The sequence below is a fragment of the Ceratotherium simum genome, chromosome 8 (assembly GCF_057802395.1).
Source record: "Ceratotherium simum simum isolate JZ-2026a chromosome 8, ASM5780239v1, whole genome shotgun sequence".
Classification (NCBI taxonomy): domain Eukaryota; kingdom Metazoa; phylum Chordata; class Mammalia; order Perissodactyla; family Rhinocerotidae; genus Ceratotherium; species Ceratotherium simum.
In genome coordinates this window covers 19,306,465-19,333,367 of record NC_141907.1, presented here as the reverse complement: position 1 = coordinate 19,333,367, position 26,903 = coordinate 19,306,465, and the positions used below count along the sequence as shown (strand labels likewise).

General features: G+C 37.3%; 1 protein-coding gene across 1 annotated transcript in view; it reads left to right on the top strand.

Annotated features, from left to right (window-relative positions):
• Nucleotides 1-26,903, top strand: part of PPARGC1A (PPARG coactivator 1 alpha) — a 92,941-nt gene that overhangs the window by 48,791 nt on the left and 17,247 nt on the right. The window contains exons 3-8 of the mRNA XM_004432316.3: nt 6,904-7,098; nt 8,912-9,034; nt 9,922-10,126; nt 14,307-14,352; nt 14,462-14,535; nt 25,956-26,871. Coding sequence (XP_004432373.2) covers nt 6,904-7,098; nt 8,912-9,034; nt 9,922-10,126; nt 14,307-14,352; nt 14,462-14,535; nt 25,956-26,871 — 1,559 coding nt within the window. The remainder of the gene's footprint in view (nt 1-6,903; nt 7,099-8,911; nt 9,035-9,921; nt 10,127-14,306; nt 14,353-14,461; nt 14,536-25,955; nt 26,872-26,903) is intronic.

Below are 26,903 nucleotides of genomic sequence, written 5' to 3'. Positions count from 1 at the left end.
TTGCTTTCCTCATTTAGAGTAGATAATTGGGAGGAAGAATTTATGTGCTGATTATACACTTATATGGTCAACTACAACTCAATATATGAGAGTACACTCAAGAGACTGAGATGCACATGTACATTGATTCTGTTTTAAATATGTATACTTGAGATGCGAACTTATGTGTGTTAGAGGGGCATTGTATGTATAGACACATTTACATACATGGTATTTTAGTAGCCTACATGTCCATGGAGAGTTACCCAGATAGCGAAATTAAAATTTGTGTTCTTTCTGCTAGCCACTATTTGGTACAACCTTGAATTTCAGAAACTATGGCATCAGACACATCAAATACGGTATCACATAATGTACTCATCTCTTCTGGGAATAACAGGGTAATAAGCTAATTCTCAGGCTATTTGTAAGAAATGAATAGATAATAAAAGTATTTGTTATAAGAAATGTGTGATATAATCTAAGGTGGTTTTTATTATGTTGATTATTTTTCTGTTGCATGTATATACTTGAGATTTCTTAAGTCATTTGTTTTCTACCTTCAAGTGCTCATCCCATTTTCAAAGCCCTTTATTGCATATGCTAAACAAAAAGTTAGTGCGTTGTTTTAGAGACTCTTCCTATCGAATGAGGTAGGAACCTTAGCAACCTATAAGAAGTGCCATATCGGGGTTATGACCATTTTCTGTCAGGATGTGAGAAGGTGGGCAGACATGCTTTCGGTATCCATGCCTAGGTATAAAATAAGCAAGAAAAACCACACTGGATTGTAGAACATTCAAGGAGAGAAAGAGAATAAAGAGAGAAAAAGAGAAAGAGAGTTGTTTGAAAGTGAGTATTCAAAATATTTACCAACCTCTTCAGCAAGTGCTCAGACCACACAGAGTAGATATGTGCAATAAACAATCAGAGAAGTGGTATCTGTCCTCATAAAATGGTTCAAAGACAAAAGCTAAAAACCTCAAATTCTATTTCAGTGGTCTAATTTGAATTGTAGTTTTTTTATTTCATTTCAGAAAAAAAAACTTATTGTTTTTAATTTAGAATTCAGCTTCTTTCAAATCTTGAATCAAACTTTATACATTAAAACCAAAATTTATACATGTAAATGTTTTTTGCCTTTTTGTGCGTGAAACAGAGGTACAGAGCTTTATGTATAGAGATTCAGGAAAGAGACTCCTATGATCACTTGTATTCCTTATATGAACCCCTGAATCTATCATAAAAGTTGCTTTCTCATTTTTTCTTTCAACTCCCGGTGGGATCTAGTGGAACAAATAATCCAAAATAGTGGATAATCCAAAAATGTCATTTATATTTGGCTTCAGAATACATTACCAGATGTTACTCTAGCAGATTTCCCATTCTAATTAGGCCTCACTTAAAGTAGGAGTTAATTTTGTCTTCATTAGCTGCTTCCAAGTCAGTAGGATGGGGCAAGGAGGAAGCCCAAGACATGCTGGGTATTGGGAGGAAGCTGGCCCAGTGCTAAAAGTTGGCGATAGATCATGCTCAAAGAATGAAATTCAAATATGGTTAATCAAGATGATGGGCATATACACTGGAAATGTTTATTGAGCACCTTCTTGAAGAATTCTCAGGCCTTTTTTTTTTTTTTTTGTGAGGAAGATCAGCCCTGAGCTAATATCTATTGCCAATCCTCCTCCTTTTTTTTTTCCCTCCTTTTTCTCCCCAAAGCCCCAGTAGATAGTTGTATGTCATAGTTGCACATCCTGCTAGTTGCTGTATGTGGGATGCCGCCTCAGCATGGCCGGACAAGTGGTGCGTCGGTGCGCGCCCGGGATCCGAACCAGGGCCGCCAGTAGTGGAGCGCGTGCACTTAACCACTAAGCCATGGGGCCGACCCCTCGAGGCCTTTATCAGCAACTCTTTTTTTCTCCCTGTTAGTCATGAGTGCAGAAAAATTCTATAATAGGAATTAGGCAAGTAATAACCTGAAATTTTATATAGAAAAAACTAAAGGCTCAGAGAAGTTAAGTGACCTCTCACACAGATTGATCTCTGGGTAAACAGTACCTCAGGTACTGAAACTGATTAATGAATGATAAGAAGACCCCACTGTTTCCTTCTTATTGATGATTTGAATAATGAGGAAGCAAGAATTCTCCTGGCCTAATTCGCATTAAGAGAGCTAAGATAATGAAGCTGTGATTAAATGGCCATTAAACTATTTTTATCAAACAGAGATCAAGCGAGTGTGAGAATCTGGGGACGCGGAGTGTAATTGCAATTCTACAAGAAGTGGAAAAAATTACTATCATAAGCAGGGCATGGTCCTTCCATAATAGCCTGCATTTAAAAATCTTTGGGAGACCACATGCTGTTTTCACTCTGCGTTTTCTCCCTTCAGGTGTCTCTTAGCATCTCTGAGTCCATCAGCTCCTCCTTAATTTAGTGGATTTATTCACTCTCTGTGTGCAGTTGGGTGAGTTGAATGCACTGTCTGCCCCACCATGTGTAACCAATTGGAAGATCCTTTTGCCAACTGCTCACAAAGGAAGAGGGCCCAGATATTATATACTGGATCCCGAATTTCAATCTTGAGATGACTCTGGGCACCTGAATGGGCAGGATCTACCTCCCTTCAACTGTACCTTTGAATTATATCACATTTAGTGTGGGTCATATGGGGACCCAGCAGTCCCAAAGAGCAGAAATGAACCTTCTGATTTTGTTGACTGGTCTGAACTATCATTAATTAATGACATAGCATTGCTTTGGAATTGTTGCACATTCAGCATTTGGGTTGTTAGTATACATGCATGTGTATCATCTTCCACTGGAAATTCTTTACACCTTGAGTGAGTTTTTGTTGATGTGCCTTCTTTATTCCTGGAGAGCCCTTAGAGAATGAAGTGTTACAGGGAGCTTTATGTAGGTTAGAAGAATAGCAGCAGATTCGCATTGTGTAAGGAGAGCACAAGCTTGAAACCTACCATGGCAAATGCTGCTTGATAGCCAGAGAGCTCACCTGGAAATGCCTGTTGGCCTGGTTTCTACCTTTACATCTATGTCTCTGCTGCTGGCTGCAAGACAGCTCAGTTTGTGTGACTGTAGATCACTACCCAGTTGGTGATCTGCTGTCATTTTCTTACCTCTCTGATTTTCTCTTCTTTTCTTTTTTTAACTTATTTGAAGCTAATAAATATATTTTTGTAAAGACAATCATTTCACACCATTAGAAAGCAGGATCTGAGCCAAGTCTTTGAAAGGTTATCTTGCAATGTCGTTTTACTGACTTGTGTGTTTCCAGACCCTGTCACCTGTGGACAGACATGTGTGAGTGGGCCAGTGTGCTTCATCTGCAGAGACTTTGATTTATTTGCTCTGTAAATTGGGACCGAAGCAATAATGGAAAGTGACATTAATTGTTTAACACAGTCCTTTTTGTCACATCCATTGTCTTCTCTGGGGCGTTTGATTGTTGAAACTCACACTAAACTAATTGAAATTGCCACAATGAGGGGCAGTGTCCACTCAACTTTACATATAGAAATATCTGTTGAGCTTCAATACAGAAGTGTCATCAGTAAATATCAAACTTTCTTCCCAGTCTTTTTTGATTGAAGAAAACACAGAGAATTTGAAATAATAAAATTCTTTTCTTCCTTAATTCAAGAACAACTTTACTAAAACATACAGTCTTGGAGCACCTCTCTGAGTCACCCACCTAAAAGGATGATAATAAAAAGGTTTAATAAATCATTTCTAATGGACACTGATGATAAATAATGATTACAGCCCTACTGGTCCCTACTGGTTGAATTCCAGCCTGTCCTACCCATGTACCCCAACACACACACACACACACACACACACACACACACAGCCAATCTTCCATCCCACAAACCCTCCCCTTGTGGCTCCAATAGAGAGGAGAATTTAAATAGTTGGTGATTTCATCGGGTCTTGTAAATTAATTATGACATTATCAAGCTCCAATATTTCTGCCATTGTATTTGGTATACATTCACCCAGGCTTATTAAAGAAATTGGAGAAAACCAGTTAATTTAAGTGTTCTTCAGCATTTTGACTTGATTGAAATTATCTTAGTTTGTTTACACTAGGAATGGAAATAAGATGCTATTGTATTATGTGATTGAAAGCAAATAGAGGCTTGTAGTATAGCTGGAAAGCCAAACACAAAATTTAAATGGGAGTAAACAAAATTACTCATTTATTGGTATACATTCTTAGCTGTTTTTCTTGAGGTATTTTTGAAGTTCAGTGAAATAAGCCTTTCTGAAAATCGCGATACCTGGAAAAATGAAAGCGTGTGTATGTACGTGTGTGTGAGCATCCACGTGTGTGCTTGACGTATTTTCAAAGATTTTTTTAATAGGTAGTATGGAGATATTTATATTAATGGAAACCTCATGGTTTTGAGATGATTTAAAAATATATATACTTCATTTAAATATAATTTTATTCAGAACGGTTTAATTACCTGAATTCAGTTTTTGGTATGTAGGGAAATCTAAATTAAAATAAAAAGGGAAAGATTAGAATCTTTGGATACCAGATTATGATCCTGGGCAGAAAATAAGGGAAAATCATCTCAGTATTTTTTTTTTAAGCTTTTTTCTTTCTTCATTTCTCTCTCTCTTTTTTTTTTTTTTTTTTGAGGAAGCTTGGCCCTGAGCTAACATCTGTTGCCAATCTTCCCCTTCTTCTTTTTTCTCCCCAAAGCCCCAGTACATAGTTGCATATCCTAGTTGTAGGTCCTTCTAGTTCTTCTATGTGGGATGCCGCCTCAGCATGGCTTGATGAGTGGTGAGTAGATCTGTGCCTGGGATCCAAACTGGCAAACCCCGGGCCACTGAAGCAGACTGCACAAACTTAACTGCTATGCCACTGGGATGGCCCTCGGTATTTTTATTATTAAGATTACATGGACATGGTCCAGAAGAATTGAGAGGAAGGGATTTGTCGGTAAGGTTTTGTTATTGTATTGAGCTATTTGGACTTTTAAAAATCGGTCACTTTATGGAAGGAAGTGGTGCCATTTTGAAGTTAACAGTTCACCCCTTCTGATTAGGATTTGCCTTCTGCATTAGAGCTTTGAAACTCATACAATTGTCACTCCACCCTGTGTGCCCCAAACCACTTGCTTCACAAAATCAAGTCAGGGGCATTAAGGAGATGCATTATGCAAGTGTAAAAAATGCTGAGTAAAGTTACCATGAGTACGGATGGCTCTTCTTAGCCCTTGAATCCAAAAGAGAAAAGTCTGTAGTTTTACTCCTGGATGGAGACTCATCAGTAATGAGAGAAAACAATTTTTATGTGAAAATAGAATGTATACGTGATAAAGGCCTGCCTAATTTCTCTAGTAATACAATTTGATTTTCTGATTAGCTGTCTTATTCTGTGATTCTTGTAATTTTGTCAGGTCAATTAACTGGAGTTCAGTGCTAGAGAGAAAGGAAGTGTGGGCACTGCCAGCCTCATTAGATGTCAGCAGCTTAGGTGCATTTTGTAATAGAATCTGTGTGGGATAATTTAGCTGGTATTGTTAATGTCATGAGGGTACAGAACTTAAAAAAAAAAGACTTATGAAGCAGGTCCAATTAGACAAACAATGTGAAGTGCTAAGAGAAGGAAAAGAAAGTGATCTACACAACTTATATTCTAGGCAATACATGCAGATTAATTATTATTCAGCAAGTAATCAATGACTATCTGTACTGTGCGCCCAGCATCAGCACTGGTTGCCCAAGTGCGTAGAGTATAACACGTCCCCCTATAAAAAAAGGTCCTCCAATTTGGGAGATATTGAAAGTTTTTGTACAGAGTACTGAAATGAACATTGTCTTTTGTAATAAATTGTTCACAGGTTCTTCCCTTCCACTGGAGGGTTCTTGGAGGGATGGAGTTTTGTCTCATTTCTCTTTGTATCTCCAACACTTAGCACGGCCCTCATGTGTAGGTGTTCAAAAATATTTGTGGAATGAATAACTGAAGATTAGCTTTCCAAGGCTGTGTTGGTGGGAATGAATGTGGGAGGTGGGAAAACGAGATAGACTGTGTTTGCAGCAGCCGCCATTAGAAGTAACGTTGCGTTACTAAGAATAGTGCCCTGGGATACAAGAAATGAATGCATTTAAGAGATGTTACAAAGAAAGGCTCTACTTAGTGACTGACCAGATAAAGAAGACTCAAGGTAGATGCAGAGTTTAGGTCTGAAGAATTGTTACCCAAACTCAGGAAGTCAAGAGAAACAGCAGTTTTGTTGTGAAAGCTCCTAAGTTTGGGTTTTGGAGATGCAGGAGCTGTTATCAGGTAGAAATGTCTAGTCGGCACTTAGGGATTTATGACTAAAGTTGGGAGAGATGTCAAGGAGAGAAATAAATGCCTGTGGAGTGTTCAGTGATGAGATTATAATTGAAACCATGAAAGTGTATAGTTTCAGTTTCAAACAGAGTGTTATCTAAACATTTCAGTGGGCATGCTGTACAGGAGATTGAAATGCTATATCTGAAGATGAACTAGATGACAGTTAAAATTCTCTCAAGCTCTGAGATTCTCTAAATCTTCTCTTGTAGTTAGGGAAACAAGACATAAACACGTGGAAAACGAGCGTAAACAAGACAGAATCATATACAGCAATATTAAGCACTGACAGAATAAATTGCTAAATTGGACAGCTCGACGATCAGAGATTGATACAGTAGAGGTACTAATTAATTGTGCGATTCAGACCAAAAGTGAATTTGGAATTTGAGGACAACATGATCTTTGTATTCTGGCATGAGCACTCAAAATTTCGTGTCCAGTTTACTCATTTGGTTAAACACGTTCAGTCTATACTGATCAATAGTGTTACTCCTATCTCCCAATGTCAACTCACTCACATCTTCTTCTGTTTTTTGTTTTTGCAGAAGATAGATGAAGAGAATGAGGCAAACTTGCTAGCAGTCCTCACAGAGACACTGGACAGTCTCCCTGTGGATGAAGACGGATTGCCCTCATTTGATGCACTGACAGATGGAGATGTGACCACTGAGAATGAGGCTAGTCCTTCCTCCATGCCTGACGGCACCCCTCCGCCTCAGGAGGCAGAAGAGCCGTCTCTAGTAAGAACCCTTCCTACTGTTTAACAGGAATTGGAGTTGCCTCTGGCTACCCGCTGCATGGGTATGATGTAGTAACAATAAGGTCTGGATTTTTAATTTAGACTAATTCCAAAACAATTCCCAAGCATACTCAGAGTTGCAAATTCTGTGATTCTGTTTAAAAATGTTGATAATACAAGTCTTCATGTGGTCTTACTGCAGTTTTTTTTAAACTACCTTTTGCTGTTTATGTGTGTGTATTTTTATTTCTTAGTGTTATTTATGTTCATTGTAGAAACTTACAAAATGTAGACAACTGAAAAGAATAGACTAAAAATTCTCCTGTAATTTCAAATAACCTCTAATATAAAAAGTGATTGAAATCTCCTCCTGTTTTAAGATATATCATCAATATGTCTGTGAATTTTAAACATATGTATAATTTTTAATGGTTGCATAGTATTTTATTATTTGGAGATGTCCTAATTTATTAAGCAATCCGTTATGGTGGGATATTTAGTCTCTTTCTTATTTTTCACTATCATAAATTGTATAACATTTGACATATTTGTAGTTTTATTCTTATGCATACAATTCTAGAAATAGAAAGCAGAGCAAGGGGAATGCAATATTTTAAGACTTTGGATCCATAATTCTTATGAAGATTGAAAAATAATAGCACATTTGCAACCTAAGTTACCTAAATTTATGGTAGGCAATGAAGAGTGAATTTGTTGGCAATGAAGAGTGAATTTTCTTTTCAATGCAGTGCTTGACCAGAATTTTATTAGTTCTAAGACACAGTTTACCTTCTCATCTGTGGTAGCCGTTTGTCATTTGCCATAAATCTGATGTAAGAGCATACTATGTAAATTATGGAATGCCATCCTCCAGATTTTAATAATCTGCTGTGGCATGCCATTTAGAGGGTGTTTTTCTCCCATCTCTAAGTTTTTAAATATTAAAAGTACTCCACGTAAACATATGGAGACCCTACTTGCATTTCTTTGCATTCTGAGATTTCTGGTCTAGAGACTATCTCATAAGTAATTGTTGCTTATTTCCCAATTTCTCCACTTGTCAGTGTCATTGGATTTGCTGTCTAGTACTCTGATTCTTTTCATTGGTACCAGATGATTTTCATCCACACAATTGGTTTAACTGGGAGGGGTTGTTGACTCAGAGTCATACTGCATGTCTGAGCAGGGAGGTCCTGGGAGGCCATCAAATCAAATGAAGAAACAGAGGTCAAGAGATGGTAAATGCTTCGCCTGAGCCAGAATCCACATCTCCTAACTCAAGTTACTTACAAATCCTTTTTGGTGATACCCACTCTTTTATCACAAATATTCTTTGAATCAGTAAAGTTTTATACTTGATTGTGCAACATGATTCAAAGCATTACAGAATCTTTCATTTAATGCCCCTTGATTCATTTGGGTTATTGAGGGAAAATATATTCCTTCCCCAATCCCAAAGTTCTCCTTTAGCAAGGCAGCTTTTCTCACCTAGTAGGTGTTTGGAAATTCTTTTAGGAAGATCTTTTTCTCTTATTTTATCTAAAAGAAAAATTAAAGTAGACAATACTAAGTCTTGAATGTAGGAAAAGGACATACTTTCATAGTTGGTAGTGCAATGCCAAACTTTTTCTTACTTTTTAAAAATATGTTTCCTTTAGTGCTAATGTGCTAAGGTGTGATATAATTAAGAATGATAGAATTAATTTTTATAATTATAATTAACTAATTTCAACTGTAAAATGTCAATAACATATTTTAATGCTTAAAAGATGCATAACTTTTTTTGCTTTTCCCCTTCTCTGATATGTTTCTAGCTTAAGAAGCTGTTGCTGGCACCGGCCAACACTCAGCTAAGTTATAATGAATGCTGTGGTCTCAGCACCCAGAACCATGCAAACCATAATCACAGGATCAGAACCAACCCTGCAGTTGTTAAGGTACAAATGTAAACTTTTTGGAAGTTTAGGAAGGAATGAGGAATTAGGAAGGAAAGTAACAAAGGGTTTTTGCTTGAAGCTATAGAACAAATGATAGGCTTGTGTATATGTGTTAAATCAGCTGGGATCCTGCAGTTGCTTCATGATGGTGAAACAAATTATGAAATAGGTTTCCAAAAGCGGCATTCTAGCTACTTTAAACCAGAAAGAGTTCATTTACAACTTGTCTTTGGACGATTGGAATGGAAGTTTCGCCGTCTGTTACTCCTTGCCCACTTTATTAATATATGCAGCAGTGTGAGCTACAATAAAATTTGCTGATAGGCTGGTATTATCTATGAGTGACTTTAAGATGCAGGATTGCCATTTTGCCAGCTGTCTAACCTGAGAAAGATTGCTCTGGAATTACTGCAGAAGATCTATCTCTGCCATTAATTGGATGGAATGCTGGCAGTGACATAATTCGGTTAGCGGGCTGTATTAAACAATGTTTGTCTTGCCATTCACTGTGAGTGAAAACGGAGCGTTAAGGGGTACTTAAGAGAATTGTGAATACTGGGCTCCAGCAATCAGTGGCAAATTAAGGTTTAAACCAGCTTATTTTTTTTTATTCACAGTAAAGGCGCTGTAGGGTCTTGTTAGTTACATGTTGCTGAGTAGGAACATTGAAATGTAGGAGAAATGAAATAAAAAGCTGCATAAATGTCATTTAGGAATTTTAAATGTAATTTTCTCTCCTTGTTCTGCAAACAGTTATTCACAGCTCATAGATCTAGTACACTTAGACTGAACACTTCATTGAAAATTGCATCTCTTCAGAAAACCTATATCCATTCTGATAAGGTTCAGTTCACTAATTTTAGTTTTCTTTATGCCTTCTTTTTAAGACTGAGAATTCATGGAGCAATAAAGCAAAGAGCATTTGTCAACAGCAAAAGCCACAAAGACGACCCTGCTCGGAGCTTCTCAAATATCTGACCACAAATGATGACCCTCCTCACACCAAACCCACGGAGAACAGGCACAGCAGCAGAGACAAATGCACCTCCAAAAAGAAGTCCCACACGCAATCGCAGTCACAACATTTACAAGGTGGGCTGGGGACCAAAACACGCTCTGTCACAAATGGCAAGATTTTGTCTTTTTTAATGGCTGAGTAGTATTCTATTGTATGTATATACCACATCTTCTTTATCCATTTACCTGTTGATAGGCACTCAGGTTGCTCCCAAGTCTTGGCTATTGTGAATAATGCTGCAATGAACATAGGGGTGCATATATCTTTTCAAATAAGTGTTTTTGTGTTCTTTGGATAAATATCCAGAAGGGGTGGGGGAGAGACATTCTGTTAGTGAGGGTGCTGGAGGCTAAGCAAGCATTCACCGGGCTGAGAATGCCCAAATTTCAGGCTTTTGTTCCAGGGGTGTCTCTCCGGAAAGAGAATTCAGCACTTTATTAGAGCTGGAAAAAAAACCCTCCCTTGGACACAGGTTGAACATATCCTATTCAGCTGATATGCAGCCTAATTCACAATCTCCAAAAGGCACCTGAAATGTTAGCTGGGTGTGGGGGCAGGTGAAGGAGGCGAATTGCAACATCAGATGAGCTTTATATGAATCTCTGCAATGCTGAGATAATTGAAGTTCTAAGCGAGCTGGGCTAGCCAATTCATTGAAGAGCTTTTATTTTTTCCCTTCCAATAATAGAAAAAAGTGAAGCATTGTTGATTTGCTGTATATACCTTAAGAAATAGTAAATAGTATTTATGCAGCCTCTCTCGATAATTAAGTGCATTCTTCTTTTTTTAGAATACATATTATGCGCACAGATTTTATTTTGTAAATAAGGATTTGGAAATTCCTGGAATTTTTTTTGTTTGCTTTCTATTTTAAAAAATATTGCCTAGATTAAACTAAACATCTGGGTTGATTTTTATTATCCCCATACGTTACTAGAAGGCTGACACTTCTGGGACAGATTGGGGTCATTTTGGGAAAACTCTTCGTGGCAGAAATATAATTTTCCTTCTTTTTGGCTCCTCTCAAAATATTCCAGTCTTAAAGGCCCAAAGACGAGTTGGTGAAAGTTGCTGTGGTTTAAGATAGTGCAGCTTCCACGTTAGTGCTACCTCTAAACTTGTAGTGGAATTAGGCATATTCTCAAATAGCAAATATAAACATCCACCTCTTCTTTTCCTTTTGTTTCCCCAATTTCCCCTTCCAGCTGCAGAGTGGTAGCCCCTGATCCCTGTTTTGAACCATGATTATTTCATACAGGTATGCTGTTGCTGCTGCTTTTAATAAGTATTTTCTTCCCCAGTGTTTTGAATTTCCCTCTCTCATCCCTACTTCCCCATAAGCCTGGGATTTTCAGGAACCCTCCTTTAATATTTTAAATTGACTTTCAGTTAAGTTTTCCCTGGTGAAAACCTCAAAATCATTGTCCGTTCCTCAAAATCATTGACTGTTCCTTTCAGTTCAGGGAAATATACTTATCAAAATGGGCCGGATTCTCTTCGCTTGCTTCACCTTGATGGGCCCCTCATACACGTTGGCTGGAACAGTTTTTCTTAGAGCATAACGAGCCATGCTGTGGGACTCCTTGGCGCTGAAGGCCTCAGGTGAAGGAAAGCTAGCTGGGCTCGCTCCAGTGAATGAACTGAAGAATTCACTGGGCTGCTCTCCACCTCGTCCTAGTCTTGTGTTCATTTTCTGGAGCTGAATTTGAAGTCCCAAGCTTGATGAAACCCTGTAGTCAGTGAACCCAGCCCAGCAGTACATGTTTTAAAGATGTTTTTTTGAAATTTTAGTTGGTCCTTTTAGATTTTGAGGGTTTTTTTATTTTTTAAATCCACTTACCACTAAATATTACTGTAAACTGTTACAAACCATGGCAGTGAGAAATTAAATTGGCCTGTGGAGGACATATTCTTTAAACAAGACCTGCTGTATGTGTTTTTTTTTTAAGGTATATGTCTGTGGTGAGGCATAAAAAGCTTATCCCAGAACAAAGCCTATTGACAAAAAAAAAAAAAAAAAATGTAGTTACTAAAGGTTTAAAAGAAAATAAACATTGCTGGCTGTTAATAACCAACAGGAAATAAATACTCAGCTTTAATAATTTAAATTATTATTCAAAATTTAAAAGTAGAAAATATATGAGCAATTAGAGACAATAACTAAGAGGATCTACTGAGGTTTCCTTTGTTAATGTATTGTAATTTTTTCTCATTGAACTTCATGTGTGTTTTCTGTAACATTGTGGGGTCAAGGTTCTTGTCACTTCCTTAGGATAATGGTCTGTGGTCTGGCCTTTAGTGCGTGTTGGTGTCCCATTTATTCATTCATCTGCTAATGCATTCATTCATCAAAAATATCATGATCTGCCTGAAAAAGATGCATTTCTGCCCTCAAGGATCTTAGATTCTCTGGTCTACCAGTCATTGGAACAGTGTGGATTAAACTCCCAGTAAACTAAATCAATGCTCCTCTAGAGGTAGCTTTTGTGAGCATGGGCTTATTCAGGGATAAGGTTCTGTGTGTGGTTTGGGGCTGTACCCTTCCTATGGCCCTCATTGCTGTTTGTTTTTGGTCCCATTAAATATGGCTGCTGCCTATTCCTCTCCTTCCATTGCCCTTGGCCTTACCTGTACTCAACTATCAGAATTTTGGGGGTCTTCCTTTGAGTGTTTTGGATAGCCTATCCCACACCTTGAAAACCAGAATTCCAGTGACTGATTTTCAATGTACATTTCATGTGTGACATAGCTCATAGTTCATATCTGGTGATATTTTATATAGAAACTGTATGCATTATCCTAATTAATCGTTGAGCACCGTGAAAGCTGGTAAAGTTCTTTCCTAAGTTTGTTCTTTTTGAAAGGCTCATTATATCAGACATACTAAAAAAATTAATGTAAAACCAGTTCATTTATCTGTATATATGAAAAATCCAATCAATCAATGTACCTAATTTGTAGAAGACAGCATGAGCTTCATATTACTTGGATGCACATTGGATAGATGATAAACCATTCAATTGTTTAAAAACTGAATCTAAATCTACAAATTAAATATGTAAATACTATTTATCCAAGTAAAGTACCTAATTTCAGCCTAATTTGGACATAAATAATATTTTCACATTTCAAAAGATCTTAATTACTGGGATTGATTAATTTACTTTAATATCTATTGAATGCAATTCATTTTGGTAATAGGGGAAAGGAAACATATTCTGACCTGACTCTGCCAGTAACTAATTTTATGACCCTGGAAATATCATTTAGCATCTTTAGGTCTCAGGTTTTTCATCGATAAAATAAGAAAGTTTATTCTAAAGAACTTTTTGGTTTCAAGTTATGATTTTCATTACATAAATGACTATCTCTTGACCTTTTGAAAGTAGTTATTTTAATGAGAAAAAATTGACATAAACCTACATACATATAAATACATCTTTATAGATAAGCATATGTATACATAATATGTGGATGTATATCCCAAGTACGTTTCTCATCATGTTTTCCCCTCCTTCTGTTCAAAATACAAGACTGCCAAGGAGAAGCAATTGAAATTTTGGAGTGAGAAGAAGATTCTTACTCCATCCTTCATAATTGGGAAATGCCTCCTGTAGGAGGTAAGATTTAGGAAGCATAAAAGGAAGTAGATGAGCTCTCTTTGCAAGTCTATAGGTCTTTCAACTGATAAATATAGTATCTTACTTTAGTTGTTTTATCAGATATGGGGATCTGAACCCCTTTTAAACCATCTGAGTCAATGTCCACAATTTGCCACTATCTCTTAATTAATTTTCAGTGAATGGAATGGTTATTGCATGAGCTTTGGCCTCATAGAAATAACGTATTCTCAGGGCTATATATAAAATTACACATTTTAGGAGAAAAATCAACTGAATATTCATAACGTTCTGTCATCTTGTAGTTACTCTGCTGTTTTCTTGCCTAAACAAACCGTGTACTGTATTCCAAATTAAAATAGCAAACATCCTTTCTCTCTGATGCAAATTTTAACAGGGATGCTACATTTTTGGGAAAATTCTGTTTTTGTGTTTTCAAATGATAGTTTACTGATGCAATGTTGTTTGGAATTCATTTTAGCATAATAGACTGTTGTCTGACTTTGATCCAATATTCAGAATTTCCTTAATTTACTTTTCCAGTTTCCAGTTTCCAACCTGACTGTAGTAGAAAGAAAACAAATCTAAAAAACACTCAATATTTCATAATTAGTTTCCTTTTTTTTTCCTTTAGCCAAACCAACAACTTTATCTCTTCCTCTGACCCCAGAGTCACCAAAGTAAGTATTAAGAAATGTAACCATGTTCAGAAAGGGAAGGGGGTTCTAATACATTTGGCTACAGCAACTCCATTTCAGTTTGTTTTTATAAATGTGCCATATCTTCCAGTGACCCCAAGGGTTCCCCATTTGAGAACAAGACTATTGAACGAACCTTAAGTGTGGAACTCTCTGGAACTGCAGGTAAGCCTTACATTTCACTTGGAACTTTGTATGTGTGTGTGTTGTGTTATATATTAAATAATAAAATATTTTCTATGTGACTAATGAAATTAACAGAGTACAAACATTGGATAAGAAGTTATCTATAAATATTTTCAATTGTTTATTTTATTTATTTATTTTTTAAATATTTGTTGCTGAAATCACGTCGAATAAAGTGTTTTTTTTTTTTTTTAATGTTTGAATGTTTGAAAGACATTTTTTCTTTTGAGAAAGATTGGCCTTGCAATAACATTTGTTGCCAATCTTCCTCTTTTTTCTTTTTTCTCCCCAAAGCCCCAGCACATAGTTGTGTATCATAGTTGTAGAGTTGTAGCTCTTCTATATGGGACGCCGCCTCAGCATGGCTTGATGACCAGTGAGTAGGTCAGCGCCCAGGATCTGGACCAGCGAACCCCAGGCCGCTGAAGCCGACTGCACGAACTTAACTGTTACACCACCGGGCCAGCCCCTTGTTTTATTTTTTTTTTTAAGAGAAGACATTTGTTGTGGGTCAGGCCTGGACCAGACCCTCTGAAGTATACTATTGCTTTGGATCCTCAAATAACCATATTTCAGATTAAACCATGAATACTTGAATAGGAGGAGAAATTAACATTTATTGATATCCCACTCAATAAATGTGCCAGGCATATAAGAGTTTTTGATTAATTTCACAATGACTTCATGAGGATGGTAGTAGTTTCTCATTTTTAAAGTGAGGAAATAAGGTTCAGAGATGTTAAGTAACTTGCCCAAGATCACAGAGCTAGAAAGCAAGGAGCAAAGGTCCGGACCAGGTTTACTAATTACCAGTGCTTCACTTGGAATATTTTCTTACTTTCCACTATACATAACAGTATAATACGCTCTTATTTATGTTACCATTTTTATATCTTTCCAGCAAAGGAGAAAAATGAAAATACATCCATTCACCAAAACAAAATGTTCTTATATATTTTTAAACAACAGCAATTTCCCTCACCATTTAGACTTTTGAACTCATTTAGCCAGTCTTTACTTCACATAATGAAGAGGAAGGAGTTTTAAAAACTTGGACTAATCCTTGAGAAACTTATTAATCTTGAAGGAGGTCCTGGGCAGACTTCTAGGTTGGTTGTAAATGGTGCCTTTGCACTAAGTGCTTTGGGTTTACATTCTTGAATCTCACCAGGAAGTGCATCTTAGGATGTCTGAACAAGAAGTTCCTTGGCTCTGGCCATTGCTGATAAGGGTAAAGGAACAGTAAGTTAAACAAGATATCTTCAACCAGAACTATGGTGCCTACACGCACTGTGGTCATTGTCACTAAGTTTAATTTCACACTTTGAGTTTGCTAAATTGCCTCCTTATGAAGAGTGTATTGCATGATTGTGTGATTTGATCAAGCAGTAGAGTAGTTAATTTCATGGTATTTATATATATTTTATGTGTGTGTGTGTGTATATATATTCATCTACAAATATATCTTTATATGCATATACATGTATACAACCATATATTCACTTATAAGCATATGCATATCATTTCTTAAATAAATTATAATTTACATATATGATAAGTAACTTTTATGTGCGTATATTATATGGAGTAGAGGCCTTCTTATCTGACCAGTGAGAATGAGTATTTGATGGGTTTATCTAAAAGGTGATCAAAGTGTACATAGTTTTGTCTCTTTACTTTTGCTTAAAACCTATAAATATACATTCAAATATGAAATTTTTAGTATAAGACAGAGACCTTTGCCTTTAACTTAAATGTGCTACTTGGGGATCCATTCATCTTTTGGCATAAACTGTAAGAATAATGCATCATAGATGGTAGCCACTTTTTGTTTCTTGCACTCTGAAGGAAAAGAATTAAAGATATTTGTATGGTAATCTGAGTACAAAATTGTTCTAGATTTTTATGATTTTTGTATAAATCATAATTATAATTCCCCACGTTTTCCCAGTGTTTTCTGATACCACCCACCTACAACTAATTTGACAGTCCTTCTTTTAGTGATATACCTTTATTGGATCTTTTTACAGAAATGACTTTTATTACTCATATTTCATTTGTTTATGTACATTTTATTATCTTACATAATTTCCCTCACCAGTATAATGGATACTAACTAGTTTGGGAAAATATATTACTGTGGCTTATAGTAACAACTCAACTGAAAGGACTCTGTTAACTAGGGTGTTCAGAATCTTGTGGGTATTAGTTATTTTGTTTTGGAGAGGATTGAGAGAGCTTCCACTGTTTATACTGATACCAAGCTTTCCGTTAAAGAAAAACTTTTTATTATTCTCTGACTATAAATAATATAAGCTTAGTATAAAAATGTCAAAAATATAAATAGTAGAAAAAATTATTCATAGTTCTAAGATGCAATGATATCTATAGCATTGTTTTCTATGGATATTTGATATATCTGTGATCATTTTGTATACATATAATTTGGAATCCTGATTTTTCAATTAAAATTTTAATAGGGAATTTTTTTATCATCACAGACCCTTTATTATCAGGCTTTTAGCATGCTATATAACATTAAAGTAGGTACATCAAAATTTATTTAATCATACTGCTATTGTTATACGTTTAGGTTGTTTTAAAGTGTTACCATTTTGAAATAGCTCTGCAGTGGAAATCTTGGTTCACAAATTTTTAAATCTTATTTTATCAAAATAAATTCCTAGTAGTTATTAATACTAAATATAAGGATATAAATATCTTAGAGGCTTCTTACATATATTGGCACATTGCTTTCTGAAAGAAGTATTTCCATTTGTAGTCCTATTAGCACTATTTGGATCTACTTGCTTTATTATATCCTTGCTAGCATTGGGTAACTTCATTTTTAAAATGTTTTGCTAATTTATATGTATGAACATATTATTTAAATTTCATTTCTTCTATTAATGAGATTAAGGTGTTACAAAAAAGCACTTACTTTTATTTTCTTCTTTCCAGAAGTTTTAATATTTCTCTTATTGATAGACACTTAATTTTAAACATTTTAGTTATAATTTTGAAAGGTTAGTACTGTACACTATTGAAAGGCAGGTAGAGATTTATAAAAGATACTTTTTTTAAATACTTAGAATCCTTAAAAACACATACACATATTTCAGTCAGTGAACCAGAATTTATCTTATAGTTTAAATCCCTTTTTCTTGGTGCTTTGAAAGATTATCAGGTACAATGGAAATCAATTCCCAACATATTTTTAATACCTGCTCTATTCTTATAATATCATAGGTCTTAGTGGGTGTACAGCAAGTGTAAGACATAGAGAATAATCCATGTAAAGCATGGAACATTGTGCTTGGCCCATAGTCGGTGCTAAATAAATGTTCTTGTGATTAAGATATGGGCTTACAGTGTGTTGGGAAAATAACACATTGTACAAGTAGAATGAAGGGAAAATATTTATTATTGATGATGTTTTGCTACCTTCTAAAAAACGTGGGCCCAGAGTGTGCCGTTTGGTTTGTTGATCATGGTGGTTATAAGCGTGAAGATACAAACTGGGGAAGCTGAGAGGGCCAAAATGCATTACGTAAGAGAAGGAATCGCGAGCTATAGAAAAACAAAGGGTTGCAGAGGAACTCGGAGGATGCTAAAGGAGGCTGGAAGGAGAAGTTTGGAACATGCCCAGAGGTGGCATATGGAGGAGGAGAGTTTTTTTTTGATAGAGATATTGTGGGTTTAAAATGCTATGCAGTGTGTGATGTTTACGATCTCCATCTCCTCTAACAATCTTTAGTAAAATTTGTTGCATAGTAGTGTTTGGAGGATGTGACAAACACTGGTTGTGCCTCAAGAGAATCACTAAAGGGAGAAAAAAAGTTATGAAAAGGAACCCTGTAACACTGCTTCAAGTTAAATACAATGATTGTGCACGAGATTGAAAAGAATTATAAAGACAGTTCAGGACTGAAGGAAGAGTTCAGGCAATACTATTACGCTGTGAACGACAGAGGTGATCCACGGACAGGAGTCGGGAGGAAATTGAGCTCTTCACAGGCTAAGCTGACTTCGGAAGCCTTAAGGGAGAAAAATAGTTGTATCCGATTTTGAAGTGTACAGGTGGAAAGGGGAGAAGATGTTGATGGAGCAGAAGCAGGAAGGCAGGAAATCAGAGATGTTTAGGTAAAAATGAATTTGTCATGGGCAGTGAAATCTGTAAGGAACGACATGAGATTCTGTGTTAACTTCACCTACTGAGGTCATTGTACCCGGCCGCTCATCTTTTCAAGTTTTGACCATCTTTACTTGTCCCTTTTCATTGACCTTAACGCTGTCTCCTTTTTGGCACTCTCATACATAAAGTTGTATATTCTTTTTGTGGCAAATCCCCTTAATTCCCCATGAAATTGACCATATACTGCTTTTGGTGTGAATTTACCAAATCCAGGAAGAAGAAACTCCTCTTTGATATTCTTTCAACAACAGCTACTTCTGCTATTACTACAAATCCCAGAGGTTAGATGCTCCCTAATAGGCACCTCACATGTATTATCTTTTTTGACTCTCTGCTCATTTAATTGTTGAGGAAAAAGCTAGATGTTGATTCTAGCTCTGTGGTGGACCCTGGGTTCAAAGCAGTTCTCTCTGAGTAGAGATTATGTCTCTTTCCTAAAGCTTGAATTTTAAAGATAGTAGTTGACATCTGTTATGTTAAATAGCTTTCATTTCACTTGCCAAGTGTCATTGATTGCTATTGGCTGCCAGGAGCATTGTGTTGAGAAGGATTCTAAGGCCAAGTCTGTACTCAGTGGGAATGTCATGATCAATTAGTGATGTCTGCCATAGGTGCAGCAGGGGGTGGACGGGGTGGAAATAGCATTCATGTTGTTGATTTGTTGATCCTTGGTCTACACGCTTAATCTGTTTGGTTGTGGCAGAGGAAATGGATCAAGCTGTTGCCCAGACCTTTCTGGTGTCTTCTTTCACTTTACTTTCAGTGAAATTTTCCAAACATTGAAGTGGAAATGTAAAGAGTCAACAAAATTCTAAGACCTCCAGCATAATCCCTCTCCCCCATCTGCAGAGTCTTTGGGAAACAGGAGGGATGAGATAGGAAGTTTGCTTTATTAGGTATCGCCAGCTGGTCTGACTTTGTGATTGTCCTAAACTAGCTCATTTTGGCTGATAAAAAAAAGCGCTTCTCTTTTACAGGTGTAAAAACTAATTTGATTTCAAAATAGCTGTTAGTAAAGCAAGACGAGAGAAAAGAATGCTCTTTTGGCAGAAGGCATTTAATTCTATTGCATATGGAGATTTTCAGAGTGTTAGACTTTTTTGTTTCTGAAATGGGAATGGCAAAAAAAGTCAGCTCAACAAGATCATGGTTTTAACCACAAGACATGAAGGAATTTGGTTAGGGACCAAAGTGACTGACCCAAATTTCATATATATATATAGTTTTTATTGTTATTATTATAAAAGTAATAAAAAGCAACATAAATATTTTATAACTAATTAGGGAAATGAGAAGAATAAAATAATCAGCCATCTCATTGGCTTAATACACTAGGTCTTAGCAATTTTTTCCTCCATTTATATATCTTTTTTCCCACGGTTTTGATGATAGTGGACGTGTGATTTGGTGTCATTTATTTTTCATTTAATGTTTTCCCTCGGTTTAAATCAGCAATCATTCAAAGGGTACTTCAGTGGACTTGTGCTTAAAAGAAAACGCACTCATTAACCAATCAATTTGTAACTTCTTCTTCTTCTTTTATGTGGAGGTTTTTTTTTTTTTGGTTAGGAAGATTGGCCCTGAGCTAACATCTGTGCCTATCTGTCTTCCTCTATTTTGTATGTGGGATGCCACCACAGTGTGGCTTGATGAGCGGTACATACATAGGTCTGCACCCGGGATCCGAACCCATAAACCCTGGGCCCTCGAAGCAGAGCACGTGAACTTCACTGCCACAACACTGGGCAGCCCCATATGTGGAGTTTCATATTGTCTTTTTGGGACTTCCTCCCGAAAGTTTATTTTGCTGGATAGAATGTTGACAAATAGCATAAATTTGCTGTACTTTTAGTATATACTTCTTTTGTATGTGACTTATCTTTAGGGAAACAGACCAAAACAAAATATGAGCAGTAGTTGGTAGTTTTAAAAAGAAAACCACAGCACCAGAGAACTGGAAAGTGATTGTGACGGGTCATATAATCCATTCTTGTGCCTGAGAACCTGAGAAAGGGAGACCCAACAAATCCTCTTTACAGCCCATTCCAATGTTTGGCAACTCTGACTGTCAGGAATTTCTTCCATATTTCAAGCACAGCTTTCATTTTCTGTTTTTAATCTCATTCTTCTTGACCCAATGTCTGGAAAGATAATTCCTTTGTTCCTCAGTTTTCTTTTCTCAAAATGATGCTATTCAATTTCCTTTAAGGATAATGAAACAATTTCCTCTTTCCCATCAGTTTGAGGGGTTTGGTGCTAGACACCTGGAAAGACAGGCTCCCCTCAACCCCACCCTCTTCTTCTCTCCTGCCCCAGCTCTGTAGGAAAGTGCAGGAGGGCCAATTGATAATGTCTTCATCTTCCGTGAGCAGGAGTTGGGGAATTAGGCACATGTCATAGGAACGTTCTGAAGCTTTCCTGCAAGGCCAGTTTGTTCCCCAGTAAACAGCGGGGTTATAGGAAATACTTAACAAGCAGTCAAGACAGGGGCACTCAGTCAGAGGGAGGGGAGACTGAAGCCAGAGGGAGCACCAGAGCAGGGTGTGGGAGGCCCCTCTGTGCCAAGTGTTAGCACTTTGGTTGCTGGCTCTTGTGGAGCTCATGAGTCCTTGTGGATGTGGGGGGGTGGGGTGAAGCAAGAGAGGAACTTTAATCAAAGAAATATTTTAACCACTGTTGTAGCAGTAACAGTTCATAGTGTGTGAGTATCAGCCCTCCCTATGTTCTCTTGACACCCATTCCAAGTTCTTAAGGCCTAAAATATGTGAGTAGAACAAGTCACACCCCTCTTTGCCCAGTCCTCATTTTTTGGTGAGTTTTTAAGCAAATTAGAAACTCATCTTTTCAATGTTTTTCCTTAAGAAATATCTGAATTGACATGCGGCATGAGAAAAATCCCACTGTCAAGTAAACTTCAAAGCGAACCACAGATTTAGCAGTAGATTCTCTAAGATGTTCTAAACTATTTTAAAAAATCCTACTGAAGTCATCGGGTGGATAGTAGAGCATAAAAAGCAGAACAGAGGAGTCACCATTTATCAGAGTCATTCAATTAAACAAACAAACCCAAAAGAGAACTCCTCAAAGAAAATCGTTTTATAGCACGTAATGGAAAACCAAACAAAACAAAACTTGTCTCTGATTTTTTTTTTAATAAAAGGGCTGTTTAAAAAGATGACTCTAGAGTGTGTACCACTTCTCCCAGATTTGCTGTGCAGAAGTGCATAAGTGTGAGTGATGTAGAGGTGCTTGTTTATTATAGAGCACATTTCAATGCAGTAATCATAAATATTGCTAAGGTTGTGCTCTGTTGAAATATGACCTACATACTCTTGATTGTTTGTGTTACGTGATTTGTCTGACACCCATTACATTCTGGGTAATAGCAGCCATTTGTTGCTCTGCACAGCAGGCTCTTTTGACAAAAGAAAATAGGCAGCAATAAAAAAGCTATAGTCTGAATTACATTCTGCACAGCGCTGCACTGCTGAGAGTTTGTGCAAGTGTGTTAACAATGCTCTGAACTGCCTCTTGTCAGCCTTCAGCCTGTAATGGCCATCTGTCCTCACATAAATCTGTCAAAACCTGCTAAGTTCAAGAGAGAGCATGGAATATACCTTGTACTGTCAACACCAAAATGTACACATTCCCCAGAAAATCAACACACAGGAAATAATCCGGAGGTTATAGGAGGCATTAGCACTGTTGATTTAGGCTTGTGGGATGAAATGGAGAGTCTGGCGATTAGTGGGAAGATGAGCAAAGGTAGTGGCATTAAGGAATTGAGTATTGACGGCCCTCCCACAGCAGGGGAAGAAATTCTGGGTAGGGGAGATAGGGTTAGAGAAATCCGGTTAGTTCAGGGGCAGCAAGGTGTTCCCTGTCCAATCAACGGCTCTTAAAAGTTTGACACTATGTTAAAAGAAAAAAAAAAATGCTTCCTACACTTTTGTTTTGGCTTGTATTGTTTGGCTTTGGATCTCAACTATATCCAGAAATAGATTTTGAACCAGGCCCTAGTGATAGGAAGTCTTGTGATCCTTGAGATTTCTCAGTCTTGATCTGAGCTATTCTCTAATTAAAGACGTTTCAGAAAGTTTAGGGAATTATCTGAATTATTTTCCCCTCCCCACGTACTCACTAATCCTAAAACAACTTCCATCCGCTAAGCAAGTGTTCTTTATTTGTTTTAACAAGGAGTGTCAACAGAAATTTATAGCTCTGAGATTTTCCCTCACAGGGTATATTTGGTTATCTCAGAGTATTTCTGTAAATTTTAAGCATATATGCAAGAAAATATACTTACTTCAAATTCTAAAGAATTGTCTCTTTATTAAAAAGAACTGTGAAGTCTTTGGGACTGAGTCTCTGAAAGATTACCATCTGCCGAAGTATCTAGCACATAGTAGGTCTTCAGGGAATGGCTGTTCAGTTGCCACAGGCTTCCAATATGTGAAGGAGGTGAAAGGCTTTGTTTTTAACTCGGAGATGTTACAATCAGGGTGTCGCCACTCCCAGGAGCAACTGGAGAATCAGTTATTTAAGCGATAATGAGCTTAGGTACTAGGACAAGGGTTTCAAATGTTCAAGACTAAAAAGAATTTCTATATTTAAAATCCCTAGATAGCTGAGCTATTTTTAGAACTAGTCTTTAATAGTGCCCTAATTTGGTGTTTCTGAAGTTTAGGGTTTCTTTTTATAAGTCTAGAATGTCAGTCAAAACACATATACCTGAGTACAAGACAACGTGCCACATAGGCACTATAGAACAGTGGCTCTCTACATGTGGTCTGCAAACATCTCATTAAAAACGTTTAACCAGCTTCCCGAGTGATCCTTGGGCCACTGAAATGTGAGACCTGCAACTGAAGGAGGATCTAGAAAAATAAAAATCAAAATGAGTAAAATTTTTTGCAAAAATAAGCCCAAGTGACATTCCTCTAAGAGTTTATAATCTATTTGGAGAGACAAGATATAATTCACATTCAAAAAAGATAGGCAAGAATATATAGCAATGTCTGGTAAGTATCAAATGAGTGACCTTGGCAGTAAATTATTGGAAAAGTAAAAGTACCCTAATTTGGGGTATCATGAAAGGATTTATGGAGTTGGATTTTAGGATGTTGAGTGTCATTTCCCCCAATTCAAGGGCTTTGTCATTTGGAATGTTTTGTTATTTACTCAGCAAAGAGAGCTTATTCATCATTATTTCTTGGAGCATCTTAGCCTCATATGAAAAATATTGGAGAACTTGTCATTTCTTTGCTGGGCATTAGTATCTTTAAATTTGTTGTAATGGTAATTGAAGGTAATATGGGGTAGAAATCAGTATGTATGAGTAGGACAGTGCAAAAGGAAAAGACAACAAGGAAAAAAAGAGAGGCAGAAGAAAAGATTGCCCATATAGGAATTTCTTAGATTGATAACAAACGTATTTTTCCATGAAAGAGGAAACAAAGGGAGAGGTGTACTTCAATGACGCAGATGACTCAGTCAGTAATATGTCACCTCCCTATTATCTACAAGCAAAGAGAGGGGTAGGCATACAGTAGGCTGCTAATAAAGGGAGGCTTTTTTGAGACTCAGCTGTGTCCCTTCTCTTTGCGTTTGCATTTCCCCATCTTTATGAACTTTTCTAGGATAGATTTCCAAAGTCAAACCACTTTGCATTTTTGTACCTTTTCTTCCCTCCTTTAGGGAGAATTTGCTATGCATAACAAAAATCGCCAAATATTGGTGTAAAATATTTTATTTTAGAGAAAATATTAATTTCTTCCATCTCTTTATTGTAAAGTAGGAGAGAGAGACAGCATCTTCCTGGTCATACCAAAATTTCATGTGGCTTTCAGTGACCTACTTGGGTCTTTGTATATGTGTGTGTGTGTGTAGATATGTATATATATACACATTTTTTTTTTCCAGCGAAGTAGAATTTCTCTGCCTTTCCTTGAAATGTGCAGTTGCCTTAAGTCTAACCCCAGGCTTGTTAGAGGACTTGAAGTTCTTTTTCGCTGAATAGCATTCACCCATCCTCCGAAATAGAAAGTGTATTATAAACTAAAATGTTCCCTCATAAGCATAAAGTCATTTGAACTCCAGCCCGCCCTTCTTCAAAGTTTCTTGGACTCTGGAGTCGTTTCACAATTATTCTTCCTTGGCGTAGAGGGATGAGTAGGACTTACTCAGAGGTGAAATGTAATGGAGGCAACTCCACTTCACAGACTCTCTCACAGTGATTGCTGATGGAATTGTTGGCTCTTCTGTAAAAAATCAGGAGAAGCGACAACTAATGAGTTTTCTCCCTCCTTCCTTTATGTTTTATTCTTTTAATTAGTTGCTGAAGCTTAGATTCTTTTCAATCCTTCAGCCTCATACCCCGCCCTGCTGTTGTGCTCTGAGTAAAATGGTCCGCTGGCACTGCAATATTTAGTGTTACTGTTCACTTAGGTTTCTGTTGCAGAACCGTATTTTAGACAGAATGTATTAGTTATGCTTACAAGAATGTATTATACCTACATTAGCCATGGTTTACTAAGTTAATGAACTGTGGAGACAAAGAATCATTGCCATCAAGTTGTGGAGTTGTCTAGTTCTCTGCATTCGTCTGTCGTATTTTACTGGACTTACTTGGAAGTTGCCTGTGTCATTCCCACACTGCCCCACATTTGCTGACATCCCATCTTCTTTTTTTTTTTAAGTTGCCTAATTCTTTGGCTCCACAGGTAGATTTCCTTGATTGGACAAAAAGCCCTGGCCACTTGCGTCCTCCACAGCGTTCTTTGCAGACAAATGCTACCAAAGCTACTCTGTAATTCCCCGGAGTCCCACCGCGCTAATTTTCTATAATGCGGACTATATGATGCCCTTGAAAATGCAAGCTTTGGTAATGCCTGGCACCATCGAGGCTGGTAGTGATGTGTTAATGTTTTCTGGCAAACAGGATCTGTTAGCATTGACGTTTGAAATACAAAATATCACGGCTCTCACTGCTGCCTGGCATTGTAGATCCATCTTTTCTTGGTGACAGAGGCTTAGGGGAAGAGTTACATTTTCAGGTCTTGTCATGAATTTAGTTTCTTTCTTCTTCACTCAGTTTTAACCATTGACTGAAATCTTGGAAAAGTTAGGAAATGTGTCCTAGCATTTAAGAATATTATCTCTCTTTTTTCTCTTCCTTTCTTTTTTTTTTCTTTTTTTGCCTTAGGCTTAACTCCACCCACAACTCCTCCTCATAAAGCCAACCAAGATAACCCTTTTAGGGCTTCTCCAAAACTGAAGTCCTCTTGCAAGACTGTGGTACCTCCGCCGTCAAAGAAGCCCCGGTACAGTGAGTCTTCTGGTACCCAAGGCAATAACTCCACCAAGAAAGGGCCCGAGCAGTCTGAGTTGTACGCACAGCTCAGTAAGTCCTCAGTGCTCACCAGTGGACACGAGGAAAGGAAGGCCAAGCGGCCCAGTCTACGGCTGTTTGGTGACCATGACTATTGTCAGTCAATTAATTCCAAAACGGAAATACTCATTAATATATCACAGGAGCTCCAAGACTCTAGACAACTAGAATATAAAGATGCCTCCTCCAATTGGCAGGGGCAGATTTATTCTTCCACAGATTCAGACCAGTGCTACCTGAGAGAGACTTTGGAGGTGAGCAAGCAGGTCTCTCCTTGCAGCACCAGAAAACAGCTCCAAGACCAGGAAATCCGAGCTGAGCTGAACAAGCACTTCGGTCATCCCAGTCGAGCTGTTTTTGACGACGAAGCAGACAAGACCAGTGAACTGAGGGACAGTGATTTCAGTAATGAACAATTCTCCAAACTACCTATGTTTATAAATTCAGGACTAGCCATGGATGGCCTGTTTGATGACAGCGAAGATGAAAGTGATAAACTGAACTACCCTTGGGATGGCACGCAATCCTATTCATTGTTTGATGTGTCGCCTTCTTGTTCTTCTTTTAACTCTCCATGTAGAGATTCTGTGTCACCACCCAAATCCTTATTTTCTCAAAGACCCCAAAGGATGAGATCTCGTTCAAGGTCCTTTTCTCGGCACAGGTCGTGTTCCCGGTCACCATATTCCAGGTCAAGATCGAGGTCCCCAGGCAGTAGATCATCTTCAAGGTAAACTTTGTCAAAAACCACCCAAAGCATAA